Consider the following 18,147-nt stretch of genomic DNA (forward strand, 5'->3'; position numbering starts at 1 on the left):
GGCTTGGTCATTGTCTGCTGGTCACTGAGATAACAGCATTGACTTAAAAGCTTTGGCCAGGCAACTAAGTGTCCAGGCCATAGTCAGTTGAATGCAATCTCCTGTTTAACACTGACCATCACCCATGCCTTTGATCTTCTTCCCCTCTTTTCAAAAAATATATTCTTCAGGCAAGCTCCTGCACATCTCGGTATCTCTACTGATTTGCAGTGCCTGAGAGCTCCTGGTTATTAAGTGAATTAGATGTTGGTTCAGTGACCCGAATGGGAGGCCAGTTGGTTAAGAGACCTGAGCACTCTCTGCCTTAGGCCCTGGCCCGAGACTCCTTGGCCATTTGTTGGAGAAGCATGTGTCCTTGTGCCCCCAATCAATTTAGCAAGCGCTGCTTTGTAAAGTGCCAACGTGCTGTGGAGACAGGCAATGCGCTAATGTCCTACAGACATTACCGACTCATTCATTCTGTCTCTGACAGTTCCAATTCTAGATCCCTCTGCCAAGACCAACAAAAGGGAAGTAAATTTGTACTTGGTAACTCTCTGGGTCCAACTTTGGATTTGGAATTTTCTTACCTCTTTTGAAGAATGTGGGAGATAGGATAGAAAATCAAGAGATGAGGTAGGGAGAAGTAAGGGATAAGCTTAATTTTTTTTAAGTTAAAAACTCTGACCTTTATTGAATTATACCTTTTTCTATTTCATGGCACCCAAAATGTAGCTCATGCATTCTCGTAACGTACTGCATGTGTAGAATCATGCAGCTATTCACTCAGGAGCAGAGCTTTAACTCCTTTAGAGCCATTTTTATACTTTTTCTCACATCTTCTCATAGCTGTGGGGAAGCGTGTAAGTTATCATAGGATTCCAGTCATTCCAGATTGGCTGAAAGAGAATTTAGGAAGGAAACAGAGATGAGCTTCGTTTTTAAAACAAAATGAAGTGAGCTTTCCCACCTGTCAGATTGACACCTACTCCTGTGAAACTTTGTGTGGTCACTGGCTTTCAAGGCTACGTCTTAGGTGGCGTATGAGTCCCAGTCCATCATGAATGCTAAAGTTCCAGCACTTGGGGGCTCTGCCCACCTCCCAGATTCCCACACAGGGGATCCACAGAGCTTTTTGAAAAGGAGTCTCACCTTCCCTCTTTCAGCAAGAAGCATTTTTTAATTGTAAAAGTGCATGACTTTTGTTCCCATTGACTCTGTCCATTTTGAGATTCACTCGTCTTTGACCAATGTGTGTGTTCTCTTTCCAGGAAAGAGCGATCCTTTTTGCTTGTTGGAGTTAGGCAACGACCGACTTCAGACACATACCATTTACAAGAACCTCAACCCTGAGTGGAACAAAGTTTTTACATTGTAAGTGTTTTAGCCTCTGGAATACCGAGGAACAGCGCTAACTTAGAGAGCAATTATCCCTGCTATGTTTGGGGCAGACTGGGGCGCTTGAGTGGAACTTTCTGTCTATTTTTATGGGCAAAGAGTGAATTTTATTGTTTTTTTCCTTCTGAAAACCTTTTATCCTTTCATTTTTATAGAGTGTGGTGTTAATAATAGAAGAGACCATTCAGAACTGCAAAGGAGTGTTATAGGAGGCATTTGTAAAGTAGATGTTTTAGTGACTAAATTAATCTGTGAGTAGCTGGAAGCCTCCATATATCTAGATTAATTCATTCCTGGGTTAAGGAAAGTTACTAATGGAGACCTGCCTTAAATTCAAGGAGCTTATATGTTATAGCATTATTTTAATGCCTGAAGGCTTGTATTCTGCCAGAGTCTTTTGGATGAATGCAGATTATCTGTGCATCCTTAAAGACTCCCAAAGCCTGCTTATATTTCAGTTTATCTCAGTGATCCACCCCATAGTGATGCCTTGCCCACTCTATTGAACTCAGGGACTTAGGAGGCTGGATATATTTAAGTTTCCTAGTTTTCTTTAGCTTCCAAAGCACGTAAACATCAGTGGAAGCCCCTGTTGAAGTTGGGTGGAATGGTGGTGGTACACGGCCCCCACTAGGCTGAATAAATGCTCCCTCTGTGCTTATAAGTGAAAAAACAAAGTTCATTTTGCATACAGTTAATGGTGTTAGTAGAAAGTTCCCATGGATCTATGAGAAGTGGGTTAACTCTGCTAAACAAGTTTGCCAAATGCCAGATGTAAATTTCTCTTGTTTTCCTAAAACATGGCCAATGGCCGAGGTGGCTTCCTTTTTCATTGTTGCCGAGGTCTGTCTTCTGGACAACATAAAACCGTGTTTCTAAATGTTCTTAGTATTTTGTGTTTCAACAATAGGAGGCTTTCTATGTATTTCAGCAAAAGTGATTTTCACCACCTTTTTTTTTTTTTTTAAAGAAAAGAGAATTCTTCATTCATTTAAAGAAAATGTTATTTTTACTCTTCTCATTTGGAAGCTTCCTGGAGATCACTTTGCTTTGACCCACTTGTTCTTTCTGCCTTCTCCTTCTTCATTTGGTTTCCTTCACCATCCTACCCTTGAGTAAATGTGTGCTATGTGGAAAATGTCACAGTAAAAAAGTTGACTTCTTTTTTCATATGGATGTCTAAATCTTCTGTGATGGAAGGTTTGGGAATACAGTCAGTTTGATTTAATTTTTGGAATTTAATTAAATGGTAGTTTTATACTCTAAGGACATACAGGCTTAATTAGTGAAACAGTGTTTTCAGATCTTCATGGAACAGACTCCACTTGTGTGTTTTTGTGTATAATACATGGTACTTTTTTGTTTCAGTCCCATTAAAGATATCCATGATGTTTTGGAAGTGACAGTGTTTGATGAAGACGGAGATAAACCCCCTGATTTTCTTGGAAAAGTTGCCATTCCCTTGCTATCCGTAAGTTCCCTCTGTTAATAAACAATTTGTGACTCATTTTACAGGTGATGAGTTTCTGTGGTCTGGAGTTGCTGAATCTTAGTCTAGGGGAAAAAAGAAATTCTCCTCAATGCATCAGGAAACGACCGTTTTATTCTTTACTCTTACCCAGTATCTTCGGCAGTTTCAGATACAAAGAGACATAATTTTTTGTGTCAGTTGGATATTGATTTAACCAACCCAAACATTTTGACTGGTTTTTCAATTCACTCTCAGTCTTTCCATCTAAGATGGGAGTTTCTATTTATTTACAAGAATATAGATCCTTGACTGTTTTTACATTTATTAATGAAAAACACACACACATGTATTTCTTTATACCTCCTTGCTGCACCTTTCTGCAAAGATTAATTGTTGGTAACTGCACAGTTGTTCTCAGGACTACAAAAGACCATTTTCCTGGAAATTCTATTTGTATTTTTAGTAGCCACATTTGCTTTAAGTTTCAAAAAGTGCTTTGTGGAAGATAGCACAGAGCCTCTCTTGAAGAGGGAAGAGTGTTTTGGCAGTCCAGTTATTATAAAAAATAATACACCAGGATCAACAAAAAGGGAAAAGCTGGATGAAAAAACACTTAACAAAAGTCAGGAGAGAAAGCATCAAAGAATGCCTTAATATGGGCAGAAAGGGAGAGACCAGATTCACCTCTTAATTGGACATTAATGTGTGTACCAAATGTACTCTTCTAGAAGAATTTCAGTTTTTCATCCAACCATTAATACAAGTTGTTGTAGACTTATTACAGCTTTATCGGCCAATGAGACTTTATTTCTTCCAAAAGATACATTTTTCCAAAGCTGTTAGTGCGTTTTGTGGATGGAGCACTCTCGTAATTTAACCGGGAGATTAGTCTAGCTCGCACGATGTTTACAGAGGGAGGAATGCTGTACCTCTTAATATCTCTTCTTCTGTTTTTGCTCGCTTGGTTAATTTCTCCCCAAGTCCTCGTATCCCTGATGTTCCTCGAAGAGCCTGCCCGGAGCATCTGCTCCCCCGAGCAGCCGGCTCCTGCCAAATGCTCCGAGCCATCGGCATCGGGCAGCGCGGCTCACAGCGTAGGAGATGGTAATGTGGGATTTCCCCCTTTTTTATTACAACTTTGTCAGTTATTCCTGCAAGAATACATGTAACAAGGATGTGGGGCACACTCTTAGAGAGGTCTGAAGGGACTTTGAGCAAAGACGCTCCTTTATAATCCAGTTTCCTCCTCTCTTTTCTTTTGCTGACATTTCTCCTCTTATTTTTATGAATAAATCCCTTAGTAGCACATTTTATTCCTTGCTAGGTGAACATCGCTTGGTATTTTTTAAAAAGCCTGTCTAGTTTTGTGTGTATAGGTCTTGTGTATTTGGTTTTTTCATATTACCAATAATTGTCTTAGCTTGCTCCTGTGCTGGTCTGCTTCCTTCCCTCCCTTCCTCCCTTCCTTCCCTCCCTCCCTTCCTTCCCTCCTCATTTTCCTCCCTCTCTCCCTCCCTTCCTCCCTTTCTTCCCTCCCTCCTCCCTTCCTTCCCTCCTCATTTTTCTTCCTCTCTCCCTCCCTTCCTCTCTCCCTACCTTCCTCCCTCTCTCCCTCCCTTCCTCCCTCCCTCCCTTCCTTCCCTCCTCATTTCTCCTCCCTCTCTTCCTCCCTCCTTTCCCCATTTACTCCCTCCTTTCCCCATTTCCGCCCTCCTTCCCTTTTTCCCTCCCTCCCTCCCTCCTCATTTCCCCTTCCTCCCTCCCTCCCTCCCTGCCTCCCTGCCTCCCTCCCTCCCTCCCTCCCTCCCTCCCTCCCTCCCTTCCTTCCTTCCTTCCTTCCTTCCTTCCTTCCTTCCTTCCTTCCTTCCTTCCTTCCTTCCTTCCTTCCTTCCTCCCTCCCTCCCTCCTTCCCTCCCTGCCTTCTTTCCTCCCTCTCTTCCTCCCTCCCCCTCTCTTTCTTTCTCTCCTTTTTTCCTCCCCTCTTCCTTCCTCCATTTCCCTCCCTTCCCTTCCCACCTTCCCTGGCAGATCTAAGAAATTGCCTCCAGCTTAATTGTAATTTCTCAACTTTGACATTTGGGGCCAGAACATTCTTGTTACCTGGAGCTTTCCTGTGCATTGCAGAGTGTCCAACAGTCTCCTTGACCTCTACAGGCTAGATGGCAGTAGCACCTGCCCACCTACTGCTGCTGTGACGTCCCAAGAGGCCTACAGACATTGCCAAAGATCCTGAAGGGTGGGTTCTCCACTCCCAGTGGAGAACCACTGACCTCAACTAATGCATTTTTCAAAACATACCCTTCAAAATACAAGGTGGAATATTTTTTGAAAGACCTAGTTTAAACAACACAAACTGCGCTCCACCTTGACTGTTTTCAGGTTGTTAATAAGCTGCCCCATGATCTGTTGTTGGTTCATTTGTTCCACAAATATTTATCAAGTGTCCACTTCATGTCAGGCACTGTTCTGGGTATAATGCTCTTACAGTGACTGCAGGGAAGCTCTCTCTTGTGGAGCTTATGTCATGGTTGGAGGAGACAACACCTAAATTAAAAATCAATACAGAGCGCTGGATGATTAAAAGTAAGGAGGCAGGTGCCAGGAATGAGGAGGGTGCACTTTTCCATCAGCTGACCAGGGAGGGCCTCATGGAATAGGGCGCATTTGAGTGAGAACTTGAGTTGAAGGAGGGAGCTGTGTGGATATCTGAGGAATCTCTCCAAGGTGGGAAATTCTCCTATTCAAGTGCTCTGAGGCAGGACCCAGGCTGTCAAATTCCAGAAGTGGCCAGGGGCAGGGGGCAGTGTGGGTGGGATGGAGGGAGCCCAATGGGGAATAGTGAGGTGTGGGACAGGAAGGGACTGAGGGGATAGGGTGGGCAGGAGAGGATCCTAGAAGATCTTGAAAGTCAAGAAAGTTTGAAGGATTTTGGCTTTTTCTTAATATGGGATTGGAACCACAGATGTTTTCAAGCCAGCTAGTGTTTGATTTGTTTTACATTGTTTCTTTCTGACATAAAAGGGCTGTGGCCCATCCAGAAATAAACCCTGATCTGAAAACCTTGTAATGGCAGCATGGCCTGGGCTGAATTCCCCCTGGAGACTTTGAGGTCCCTGGTATGTTACACCAAATAAGATCTTTCAGTTGCTGCTTCTGCTTGGCTGTTTTCAATTGAGATTCATTTTCAATTCCTTGACTGAAAAATTGGGGAAACCATCAAATCCTGCCCTGAATCTGTCTGGAGTCTTCCTGATAATCAGTGGTCCACCTGCAACATGCCCTCTCCAAAGGGATTCCCTATTTAATGTGTAGGTACTTATCTGATTTTTTAAATGTCATAATCCTCAGTGTAACTGGCAAATTATAAGCTTTTAGTTATTTCATCAAAATTCTATTATCAAATAATTTTTCTAACTTGTGATTTAAAGGTTGTATTTTAAAAGATACTTATGTAGATCTAAGTTGTTTTGCTTTCAGTTAGCATCTATTGAGTGATGCCAGCAATAGAGTAGTTAACTAGCGAGGCCTGTGCTGTGCACTTAACACAGGTTAAATTCTTAATTCTCTAATGACCTAAGAGGCAGGCTTTATTTTTACGCCCATTTCCAAATGAGAAGACGGAGGCACAGGAAGGATCCTGTAGCTGGTAAGTAACAGAGGCTGGGTTTGAATTTAGGTGTTCTCCTATCAGAGCCTGAGCTCCTAAGAGTTTGTTATACTGTCATAGCCAGTGCCTGGCTAAGAAAATATCATGTTGAAAGGCTGTTTTATGAGACCACTATGCTGTGTGCTCTTGGAGGTAGCAGGAGGGGCTCAGGTTTGAAGAGTTGCAGGTCTTGCTGGAAGGAGCCTATGCAATGAACACGTAAGACCCAAAGCCTTAAGTGCCCTGGGAAAGGAGCAGAACAAGGGCAAGAGGTGGGGGGGCGTGGATTCCAGTTTAGGGGGATTTGAGGAGGAAGGAGCAGGCTGTTGATAGTGACTGGTGGGTGAAGTGAAGCATGAAAGGTCATTCCCAACGGAGGGTAAAGCATGGGCAGGGAAGCAGAGGTATGGGGCAAAGGCCACATCCAGGAGCAAGCAGGAGCCAGGTGCTGGGAGCGCAGGCTGGGGCATGGAGGTGGAGAGGCCTGCATGCAGCTAAGAAGGCTGGAAGGAGGTTGGAGTTTACTCTGTTAGCAGGGAGACACTGAAGGCTTTTGACCGGCTGTGGGGAGTGGGCTCTGTGGCTAGCGAGTGCACCAGAGCAGGCTTCCTGGAATTGAAAGAAGAGATCTGCACAGAGCAGATGAGACATGCTTTTTATTATTGGGGGATGCAGCTGCGGTGAGAGCATGGCCGAGAACATGAAGAGCACTTATATATGGTCAGAACAATAGTGGCGACATGCCATGGGAAAGTGTCATCACATGTGTTCACATAGGACATAACACCTTGGTTGCATGACTGTGCTAAGTCGTGTTTCCCCGGAAGGCCGGCTGAAGACACACCAGCAATTACGTAGGTCTGGCCTAACAAACCTATTGCCTATGCAACTGAATTTCCCGTACACCTGAGCCGAGCGATACTGGAGCAGTCGACTAGAAAGAAAGTCTGGGCTCCAATGTTAAGCAAATTAGAGAAAAAGAAGATTCTTCCCAGGAGATTGGTTGAAACTCCCAGAATTAAGCATGGAAGGAGGCCTGTGGATACGATGATGTGGGCTTCATAGAAGAAGGACTTACTTTTTTTTTTTTTTAATATGAGAGAGAATCATAAAAATAGATTTATTGGTGCTTCAGTCTTATCTCCGTAGGATACAGAACCATATTTGATAACACTTTATGTATAAAAACAAAAATTGTATTTCTTAGAGAAGAATAAGAATAATTTTTGTGAGAATGCGTTTTCTTTAATCAAGTCGTAAACTAAAATTTGATTTATACTTCTAGAGAAAATGCAAACTACATTTTTAAATGTCTAAGTAGAAACTATAGGAGGTACTTCAACTTTTAATCTCACTCAAAATGGTAATGTGCTAAGTGCATTTAAGCCCGTTAAATAGAGTCTGTTCTGAATTCACTATATCTTTTTAATCAGGTGAATGTGCTAGCTGACAATTGGCTCATTTAAAATCCATATACTAAAATAAGTATATTTATTATTGCTGGTGGATTAGTCCAAGCATGTTGAATAGGTTAAACTTTTCTATTAAGTGGAAAAAGCTCTTACAGTGAGTCAAAGAGTAACTGCTGCTGCTTTGAGACACCTAAAACACAATAATATAGAAATAGATGAGCAAAAATATAGCATATAGAGGCAAATGAAAGATAGGAACATGATACAGATTTTAGGAGGTAAAAAAAGATGAATTATCAATAAGTTTGTAGCAAACATGAACTTTTAAGTGAGTAACTCCTCATAGATATATGCATATTAAAAATACAAGAAAAAAATAAAGCTGCAAATTGATGTTTCTTAAAGGCCCAAATATTTGAAGGTCCAAATTTCAGAAAGTGTTAATAGTGAAGATCCCTGCCTATATTGCATAGCTACTACATTTCTGGGAATGAAATTCTGGAATTTCCTTCTCCCCCACCCCCAGAAAATTCTTAGATGATATTTAGTCATACCAAAGTAGTGGTTCTCAAACTTTAGAGAATAAGCAATATGCTTAGACATATATCAGGATTGAAAGACTCCAGGCCAATGAGTTCATCCTTCCATATATTTCATTTCTCTTTAATGTTTTGAAAAAGATAGTTATTTTTTAAAAAACTGATTATCTAGATTTGTAATACTTCTTAATCAACTACTCATAAGTGAAGTCAGTATAAAATTGAGATTGGTATGTATTGTAATCTGCAGAACTCGTTTTCACCTTGCTCCTCTAATCCTGTAATCAGGAAGGGTAAATATGTATTAGAAAACAGCACATTTTAGAGTTTCAAAACATTTTGGGAAATAGAGACTATCTCCTAATAATTAGCTGATTCAATCAATTTATCTAATATTTGTATCCTCAATTGATCCTCATTCTTTCCTGAAAATCAGGCTGGATTCTTCTCCTCTTGGTCATTCAATCTTATTTAATCATACACTACTTCCTCCAAATTATCCAATAGGCTTTGGAAATCAGCTTTAGTGACTTAATCTGTAAAATGAGAGAAGCATGTATTTATTGTTTCCTAATAACTAAGAGGCAATCATCTGAAGTTCATTAAGGACCTGCATTTTGAAACAAACTTGAGTGCTCTTGTGCAAGCCAGGTGAACAGGCACACGTGAATCTGTAACCAGGAACATGGGCCTTGACACTGTTCCAGTGGAGCCCCTGTGTTGTCTGTGAATCCATGAGCACAATAACTAGCTGCACCAGTAACAGCTTCACTTAATTAGTTTTATGGGACAAATTTTCTATAATGGCTTGTACCAAATAAATGCCATGCAAATCTCCATTTGCATTTCCAATTAAGTATGTGCCCAAGTTTCACCTGCTGTGGGTTTACACATTGTAATGGACTCACACAATCAGTTTTCTCAGATTCATGTTGAAGTATTTGGCCATTAAAGTAAATACTATTGATATTTGAATTTATACTAGTATTTATGGATTTATAACCAAGCTAAAAAAATTAAAAATAATACTGTTGTCAAAGTTTGGTTTTGCAGGACATAGATTTGGTTGGGGAATTCCATATGAATCAGCTTGGAGCTGTGGAGGGTGGATGAAAAGGAAAGAGATGTGGCATCTGAGAGATTACTTGATAGATAAGACTTGATCCTAATGCAGGTGAAAGATGGTCATTTTTGAAAGTAGACTTTCAACTTTCCTCACCTTCTATTACTGGTCTAATATGTCCATTGAAATAAATAAAAGAAATAAGGCAAATTTATTTATTGGCCCTAGAAAGTAGGAAAGAATACCTTTAACATACTGGAATGATCCTGAGCCATATGCAGTATATAATGTGGATGATGTTTGGTTAGAACACACAGGCTAAGAGAGAAAGAGTGACTCATGAGATTTTCCTAGTATCCTATAATGAGAAGATGGCGAGTGTAAAGCTAAACATATTGTGTGATGGTAGATGTTGAATAGGTTAAACTTTTCTATTAAATCGAAAAACCTCTTTGAGTCAAATAGTAACTGCTGCTGCTTCGAGACACCTAAAACACAGTAATACAGAAACACATGAGCAAAAATACAGAATATAGATGTAAATAAAAGGTAAGATAGAAACATGTTACAGATCTTAGGTGTTAAGAAAGATGAATTATCAATAAGTTTATAACAAATGTAAACTTTTTAAGTGAATAACTTCCCATTGACATATATATAAATATATATATATGCATATTAAAAGTACAGGGAAAAAATATAAAACAAAAAATAAGGCTGCAAATTGATGTTTCTTGAAGGCCCAAATGTTTGAAGGTCCAAATTCCAGAAAGTGTTAATAATAAAGATCCCTGCCTATATTGTATAGTTACTACATTTCAGGGCATAAGATTCTGGAATTTCCTTTTTTTTTTTTTTTTTTAGCAAATTCTTAGATGAGTTTTAGATATATGAAAGTGGTAGTTCTCAAAGTATAGACAATAAGCAATAAGCTTGATCTATGTGTGTATACATACACGTAAAAAATAGATAATATTCTGTTCATATACCCATTAACATGTTCAAATATCAGTCATGTTCTAGGTCCAAAATACTTGACTGGATTCCAAAAAAGTAGAAATTGTACTTGGTTATAGTATGATAAAAACAGAAATTAATAACAAAATTTTCAAGCTAGGTGATGGAAAAAAAAATCCCAAGTAGCTAATGTAGATACCAAAACTGCAATTACAGACTACTTAGAAATTCACAATTAATTACTATACATAAAAACTATGGATAAGGGCCAAAAGCATTATTCAGAGGAAATTCTTACCTTGAATGGTTTCATCATTAAACAAGAAAGGTTGAAAATCAATTAAGCATCTGAACAAAAGGAATTAAATAAGATAAACCTAAGAAAATTAGAAAGGAATTGTCAAAAATAAAAACAAAGAGCAATATTATAGAAAATATGTGAGCAGTGAGTGTGAGTCGTCCTATTGCTTCCCCAAAAAGCCAGTGAAACAGACCAATCATTTACAAGGTTAATGAAGAAAAGAGGAAAAAACACAAAATATTAAGAATGATTCAAAAAGTTAAGAAATATAGGGAATTGCTATGAAGAACACTGAACTTCAATGATGGGTCTAAGAGAAAATATGATTAACTGTAGAGACATATTAATACTTGGGAGAACTTGGGTATTGTAAAGATGTAAAATCTCTCCAAATGAACTATAAATGTATTATAGTTCCACGTTAGGAGAAATGAATGTGTAGTAAATAGCAAAGAATATTAACTTAAGTGTAATCAGAGGAACTTGAATATCAGGTATTGAATATACTGTTTAGTGAATATAATTATGGAATGATCAGAAAAAGTTATCAAATTATTTCATCTTTTTTTCCTATGGTATCCTCCCTTCCCCCAAATAAGAAAATAAAAGATCCTTATTTTTTTATGAACAAACTTTTTTCAAACCTTGAAGGGACAGTCTTACATTATTTAAGTTTGTTAAGAACATGAAAAAATGGAAAACTTATGAATTTATTTCCTGACACTAGAATAAATCTAGAATAATATCAGAAACACAGATTTAATAAAAAGGGGTATCAGTAAGGCACCACACATTAGGAACTCTGTATAATTTTTATCATTGCTGTATTAAAGAATAAATAAAACCCTCAATCTCATTAGATATAGGAGGCCACTTGATAATATGTAATATTCTTGATTATGAAAAAATAGTCTAATTTAGTTAATTGAGCAACTTTTTAACATAAAAAATAAATATCTGTCAAAAACATCACAAACATCAGCATTATTACTGAAACACTAGAGATATTCCCTCTATTTTCTCATCTTTATTTGTTTTTGAGACAGAGTCTCGCTCTGTTGCCCTGGCTAGAGTGCTATGGCGTCAGTCAGGCTAGCTCACAGCAACCTCAGACTTCTGTGCTCAGGAGATCCTCCTGCCTCAGCCTCCCGAGTAGCTGGGACTACATGCATTCTCACCATGCCCGGCTAATTTTTGATATATATTTTTAGTTGTCCGGCTAATTTCTTTCTATTTTTAGTAGAGACAGGGTTTCGCTCTTGCTCAAAGATGGTCTCAAACTCTTGATCTCCAGCTATCCTTCCACCTCGGCCTCCCAGAGTGCTAGGATTTACAGGCGTGAGCCACTGAGCCCAGCCTATTTTCTCATCTTTAAAATGAAGATAACGTAGTACCTACTGAGCAGGATTGTTCAGAGACTTCAGTGAGTTTTTTAGATTTAGTAATGAAAAATTAAGCATTTTATGTCAGATCCAGCCAATGCAAAATTGTAAGAAAAAAGAAATGCCTATTTTAATGGAGGAAACATTATTTGCATATAATACCAGATACTATCTGTCACCTGAAGAAAACAGATAATATACTGGAATAAAAAAATGATAAAATCAATATTAACAAAATAACATCAACAGCTATATGCGATAGGAAAACATTTAAAAACTAAAAATCACATCAAAGATTATAATAGAAAAAAACTATTATGTGTCAGGCATATATGAGGAAATTCTAGAACTGCACTAAAGGACTTGAAAGAAGACTAAATAATTGGAGATAATTTAATATATAATAAACTTGAAACCTGGGATCACTGAGGAAAGGATAAACTATTTCATAAGTGATTCTGGGAAATTTGGTCGCTAATCCTTCAGGGGAAAATGTGTTGGTGCATCACAAGCAAACACAGTAACAATTTCAAGATGAATTAAACATCAAACACTTGAAGCAAACTCCATAAAAAAAACCTGTTAAAACAGTGGGAAAGTTTCGTATAAGCAAGCTAAAACACAGGAATGGTAAGAGAAAAATCTTAAGATGTCAGCATGGCCAAAGCAAAAATCACCATCATAAATTAAAAAATAAAGGATAGAGTGGTAAAAAACAAATACTTGTGGCATCCAAACAAATCCATAATATCACTACTGCAGTGTGTGTTTTTAATCAATAAGGAAAAGATAAGTCAACCTAGCAGAAAAGTTAATTCAAAGAAGTAGAATTCCTAATAGCTAATAAGCATATGAACAGCTCATGATTTATTTAGTTATAAACATGGAGGTTAAGAATTCAGACACTGGAGCCAGACCTCCTGGGTTAGTGCCCTGACTTCTCTAAACTGAGTGTGTGATTTTTGACAAGTTACTTAACCTCTCTGCATTTTTGTTGTTGTTGTTGCTGAAATGAAGAGAATTATTCTACCTGCATTTGAGGTGTATAGTGATGATTAAATTAGTTGGTAAATGTAAAATGGATATGACAGTCCCAGGCACACAGCATTAATTGTGTAAGCCGTCCTCATCTTCACCTACTTTGTTTTAAAAACTGAAATCATTAAGAAATAAGATTAATATAATTTTAAATATCAATTGTAGAAAAATGGGACACTCTTAAATTCTGTTGGAAGAGTATGACTTGGTATAAACCTTGTAGAAGGTACCTTAATGACAAAGGATTACAATTTAACATGCACCTATGTTGGAGCATTTATAGTCTAGGTGTCACTTTGGAGAGGTGACGGGGGCTCCGAGAGATGCAGTAATTGCCCAGAGTCACACTGTTAAATGCCAGAAATGGGAATTAAATTTAAGTCTGTCTGGTTTCATGGCCCTACCATGGTTCACTGTTAATAAACATATGAAGAAAAAATATGTTTGGTCATATTTGTTGTAAAAAGCTACATATTAAAACACAAGGCTGTGTTCTTTCTATGAAATTGCTGTATAGTAAATAAAAATGCCTAGGGTTGGTGAGGTTGTAGGGAAGTAGACAGACTCATTCACCAGGCTGGGAGTGTAAATTAGTATAGCATTTTAGGAGGGTAAGTCGGCAATACTTGCAAAGACCTTAAAAATAGCCATCTCCTCTGACTCAGCAATTCTGTTTCTAGGAATTTATCTTTGGGAATATATCATGGATGCATAAAGATATCTAACTATAAATTTATCACAGTGTTTACAATTGTTAAAAATTGGAAACGATTAACTTGTTACAAAGGATTAGTTAATTATCCAATACTCATAAAATGAAGAACAATTTTAAATTATATAGATGAATCGATTATTACATGGGAGTTTTTCCATATATTTTTAACTTAAAAGAGAAGTGATTAAAATAAGACTAAAATAGATGATATTTAATAAGCAATTCCTAGGTACCTATCACTGTTTACTGCTTTTTGCTGATATTCCACAACAATCTCTGGAATTTGAGCCATTTTTAATTCATATTTTACAGATTAGGAAACTGAAGAACAAAGGGTTTATGTAACTTATCCAAAGTTATCCCACTGGTCTGAGACAAAGCCAGAACTTAGCTTCAGTTCATCTGTCTCTAGAGTCCCAGATATTGTCCAATGATCCTATTTTCATTAGATAAAAACAAATGCATTTTAAAAACTGTAGATGTATGTTTGTTTTAAAATGCTATATTAACATCTGATTTTTCTGTTAAACATTTTTTTTGTAAATTTCACACAATGTTTTGAATGAATATGTATTGCTTTTGAAGGGACGACTTATATTTTCAAGAGAGCAGTTGATAAGTGCTGCACACACTAAGGTTTTGTGCCATTTTCGAGGCTTAGAGCTGGTTTGGGTTTTAGGCAGTGGAAGGATAGACCATCTCAGAAGGGAGAAGAGGAAGAAGTGGGCAAGGTCTGGGGTGATGAATTCCATGCTGCTGCTGCTGGTTGGTGGCTGAGCTCTGTGCAATGCTAACAGTGACCTGGTGGACATTTCAATATTTCATGCTGTTTGTAACTCACATCATTGGAACAAGGCTCGATTCCAAGTGGGGACAAGAATGTGAATTGCTACCAAGTAAAGAGTATTTATTTTCCTCTTGCCCAGCCACATGTCTGTCCTCGTCACATTTTATTGGAGCGTCACTTTCCATATGAATCAGCTGGGACCACTTGATGTAGCACGGTGTTGTCACACGAAAGTATTTTCCCTTTAACATAGAATGAAAGGCATCTGATAGAATAGTGCTGTTCACACCCAAATGTCCTCAATTTCTAACTGGAAGGTCAAACAATGGGGCAATCAATATGGCTCTTTAGTTTGGATTTTGATCTTAACTGTGTATCTTTCTTCTCTAAACCAACTGAAGGTTTTATTCGTTCATATTGATTCTGATTAACTTTACTATTGAGAAAGTTGGCAACTCATTACATCAAAGATTTTTATAGTGAAGCATAATAATTCTTTAAAAAGAGTTCAAGATGAGGTTTTTTTTTCCTTTGTTCTCACATATCAAACTCTGTTATATGCTGATTATAAAATAGTTTAATTTTCTAATATAATGATTATAGCATCTCTTTAACTCGAAAATTAGTTTCATCAACTATTAAAATGCTCTTCATATTTACTGTGCTTACAGCCTTTTAAGTAGAGCCAATATTCTTTTATATATAGAAAAAAATTGAATAGTTTAAGGATAATTGTAAGTCACATTAAAAATTTTAAACCAAATTCCATTCTCAGTAACTTGTCCTTTGGCTCCAAAATCCTGAATCATTACTCAGAAACAGACTTCTTGTACTCTTTCACTCACTGGCTAATTTCACCAGGAATTAACTGTTAGTATGCTCTTGATAAAAGCTTTATGATATAGCATATTGTTTCTGAAAATGTAAGGGACGTGAAAATGTCCATTTTTCTGATTATGGGACTTTATATTCTGATTAGGTTAAATTTATAATACTATCCTGCAGAGATGCCTTCCTCAAATCGTTGCCTAATATTATGCAATCTTTGCCTTATGGAAAGGTGAGTGTACAAAAATGTGTAATCCATCAATTTGAAGAGTTTGGCTTGTAAAACTGAAGGTAAAAACATTACTATTTTATTCAAGATCCTTATATTTGAGTGAAATGAAGTCCTCCCAGATGTCAGCCCAGGAAGATCCTCCGAATAAATTCAGAGTCCTGCTTTTGTCACCAACTGATGCCATTTTTCCTTTGCTGACAGATATCTCAAAATTAAACTTAGATTTTATTTGAAGTGCTGATACCTAGGAATGAAAGTATCTATAGATTCCTCCCTCTAAATTTTCCTTTGACAATGCTTTAATTACATGTGCTTAATTATTTAATAGATGCTTTAAAGTGCTAAACTTGTTAGAAATAATTTTCAAAGTTCTATATATAATTATTACAGTTTTAAACATGAAATGTAAGTGTTCCATTTTTATTATATAAATGCTCTCATGAAGAGTTTGGCAAGTTGGGATGTAACAGAACAATTTTTTATTGTATATTCTTGTTTTAGAAGTTATTGTATAACAAGGGTAGAAAAGGAAAATTTTTTTTTACTATTTCATTTTTAATTATAACACTAAATATTCAAAAGTGTTCACTTCCTATTACAAACTAGTATGTTTCTTTTTTCTTTTACCCTTTGCCTTTTCCCAAAAGATATCCCTTGTAGCAGACAAACTGGAAGAGTGGAAGGAACCAAACTTTCATCAATAGAATTAATAAATTACAGTTTGTTCACATTACAATATACTATATATACAATATACTATATACAATAGTATATAGTAGTCTAAAAAATGAGACCGATCTATAGACTAGCATAAACAGATTACCCAATCATATTGATAGATAAAAAATGAAGTTGCAAAATACATACAATTTATCACTTAGGCAAAAATTTTGCATTTTTCAGGGCTATATTTATGAATGTAAATTCTCAATAAAAATTCAAGAATGCATGCTAAATTTCTGTCTAAGTCCAAGGGAATAGATTTGATGGTTGTGGAAATTCAAAGGGCCTTCAGACTTTTATTTTTTAAAATTTTTAAAATTTATAACATGTATTTTTTTAAGGTAGTTTTCTATAAAAGTGCCAAACATAAATAGCTTTAAGTATATCTCTAACTTTGATGACTGTTTTAATGTCCCTATGTGGATTCTGGGTTTTGCTGACACAATGCTAGGGACATTGAGAAACAGGAAATGGTCATTTACCAAATTAAAAAAAAATGCTTTTGCTATAAAATATTACTCTTTATACTGATACCTCTTGTTCTTCTGTTGACCTTCCTTAACCCTCAAGAAATCATGGAAATTTTAAGATAACAGTACAATGACTATGGGTTGAAGCGAAGCTAAATTGGACCCAAGTCAGCTTGGCGAATTATCAAGCTGTTTTTGTATTTATTTCTTTCAACTTTAACATTGACAATTTATTAAGTGAGACTGTGTATCAAAGCGGAAGCTGAGAATCCTGTTTGGACACCGTTTAGGAAGGAAACCAGGTCTTTATGGGGCACCCCCTTCCTCTTAGCTGCTGGCCAGGAAAACCATCTTTCTGTATAAAACCTATTCAGTCTGAGAGAGGTGGGGTCACTTTGGGAAGGAAGATGACCTCTCCCTTGTAAAGTGGAATTGCTCTGTTTCCCCCATGACTTATTCAACTCATGTCTACCACTGTTTATAAGAACACTTGTGCGAATGCTTTTAGTGACAGCAATAGTCATTTAAAATATGACTCAAATTTCATGGCCTCGGGTTTCCTGTGCTATTTAAATGTTTGATCATTATAATCCCAAATACAGCTTTTGATAAACTGAGGTTTTGCTGAGGCCCTTTTAGAGGTATGCTGCTTAAAAGCTAGAAGTTTAATCAATACATACACTACTACTGTGCATAATAAAAGCATGGCTGCTATCAAATCTGAAAAGAGACTGATTAAATCAAGCTAATTAACATGTCTTTTATGGGAGCCAAATAGTTTACAAAATGATATAGGAGATGTTTTTCTCAGATGTTTTATATGCTGGGATCCACAAGTCGATTTGTATATAGAACTGATGTGACATGCTAGCCAACAGAGGCTATCAAAGGAACTTGTTTACTTTGGAGATTTGTGGGCACTTTGTACAGTTTTGAATGTTTTTGGATTTTTACCTCAATTTCAGCTAGACTAATTTATTTATTTAATTGCATTGTTTCCTGGCTAGTGAAACTCTCACTGATCATTTTATTACAATTAGTTCCTTTATTCATTTCTTTAAAATAGCTTCATAATCCTTTGGGGAGAGGATAATTTTAGATTTACAGAAAAGTTGCAAAGAGGATAGAGTTCCCATGTACCTTTTACCCAGTGTCTCCTAATGTTAACAGCTTATATTACCATGGTGTTATTTATCAAAACTGAAA

The 18,147-nt window shown here is 37.1% G+C and overlaps 1 protein-coding gene across 4 annotated transcripts in view; it reads left to right on the plus strand.

Annotated features, from left to right (window-relative positions):
• Positions 1-18,147, plus strand: part of MCTP2 (multiple C2 and transmembrane domain containing 2) — a 233,004-nt gene that overhangs the window by 133,718 nt on the left and 81,139 nt on the right. For all 4 annotated transcript variants that reach the window (XM_076004796.1, XM_076004797.1, XM_076004798.1 and 1 more), the window contains 2 exons: positions 1,251-1,353; positions 2,746-2,848. In XM_076004796.1, the coding sequence (XP_075860911.1) occupies positions 1,251-1,353; positions 2,746-2,848 (206 nt within the window). The remainder of the gene's footprint in view (positions 1-1,250; positions 1,354-2,745; positions 2,849-18,147) is intronic.

This window comes from Microcebus murinus, chromosome 7, assembly GCF_040939455.1.
Source record: "Microcebus murinus isolate Inina chromosome 7, M.murinus_Inina_mat1.0, whole genome shotgun sequence".
Taxonomy (NCBI): Eukaryota; Metazoa; Chordata; class Mammalia; order Primates; family Cheirogaleidae; genus Microcebus; species Microcebus murinus.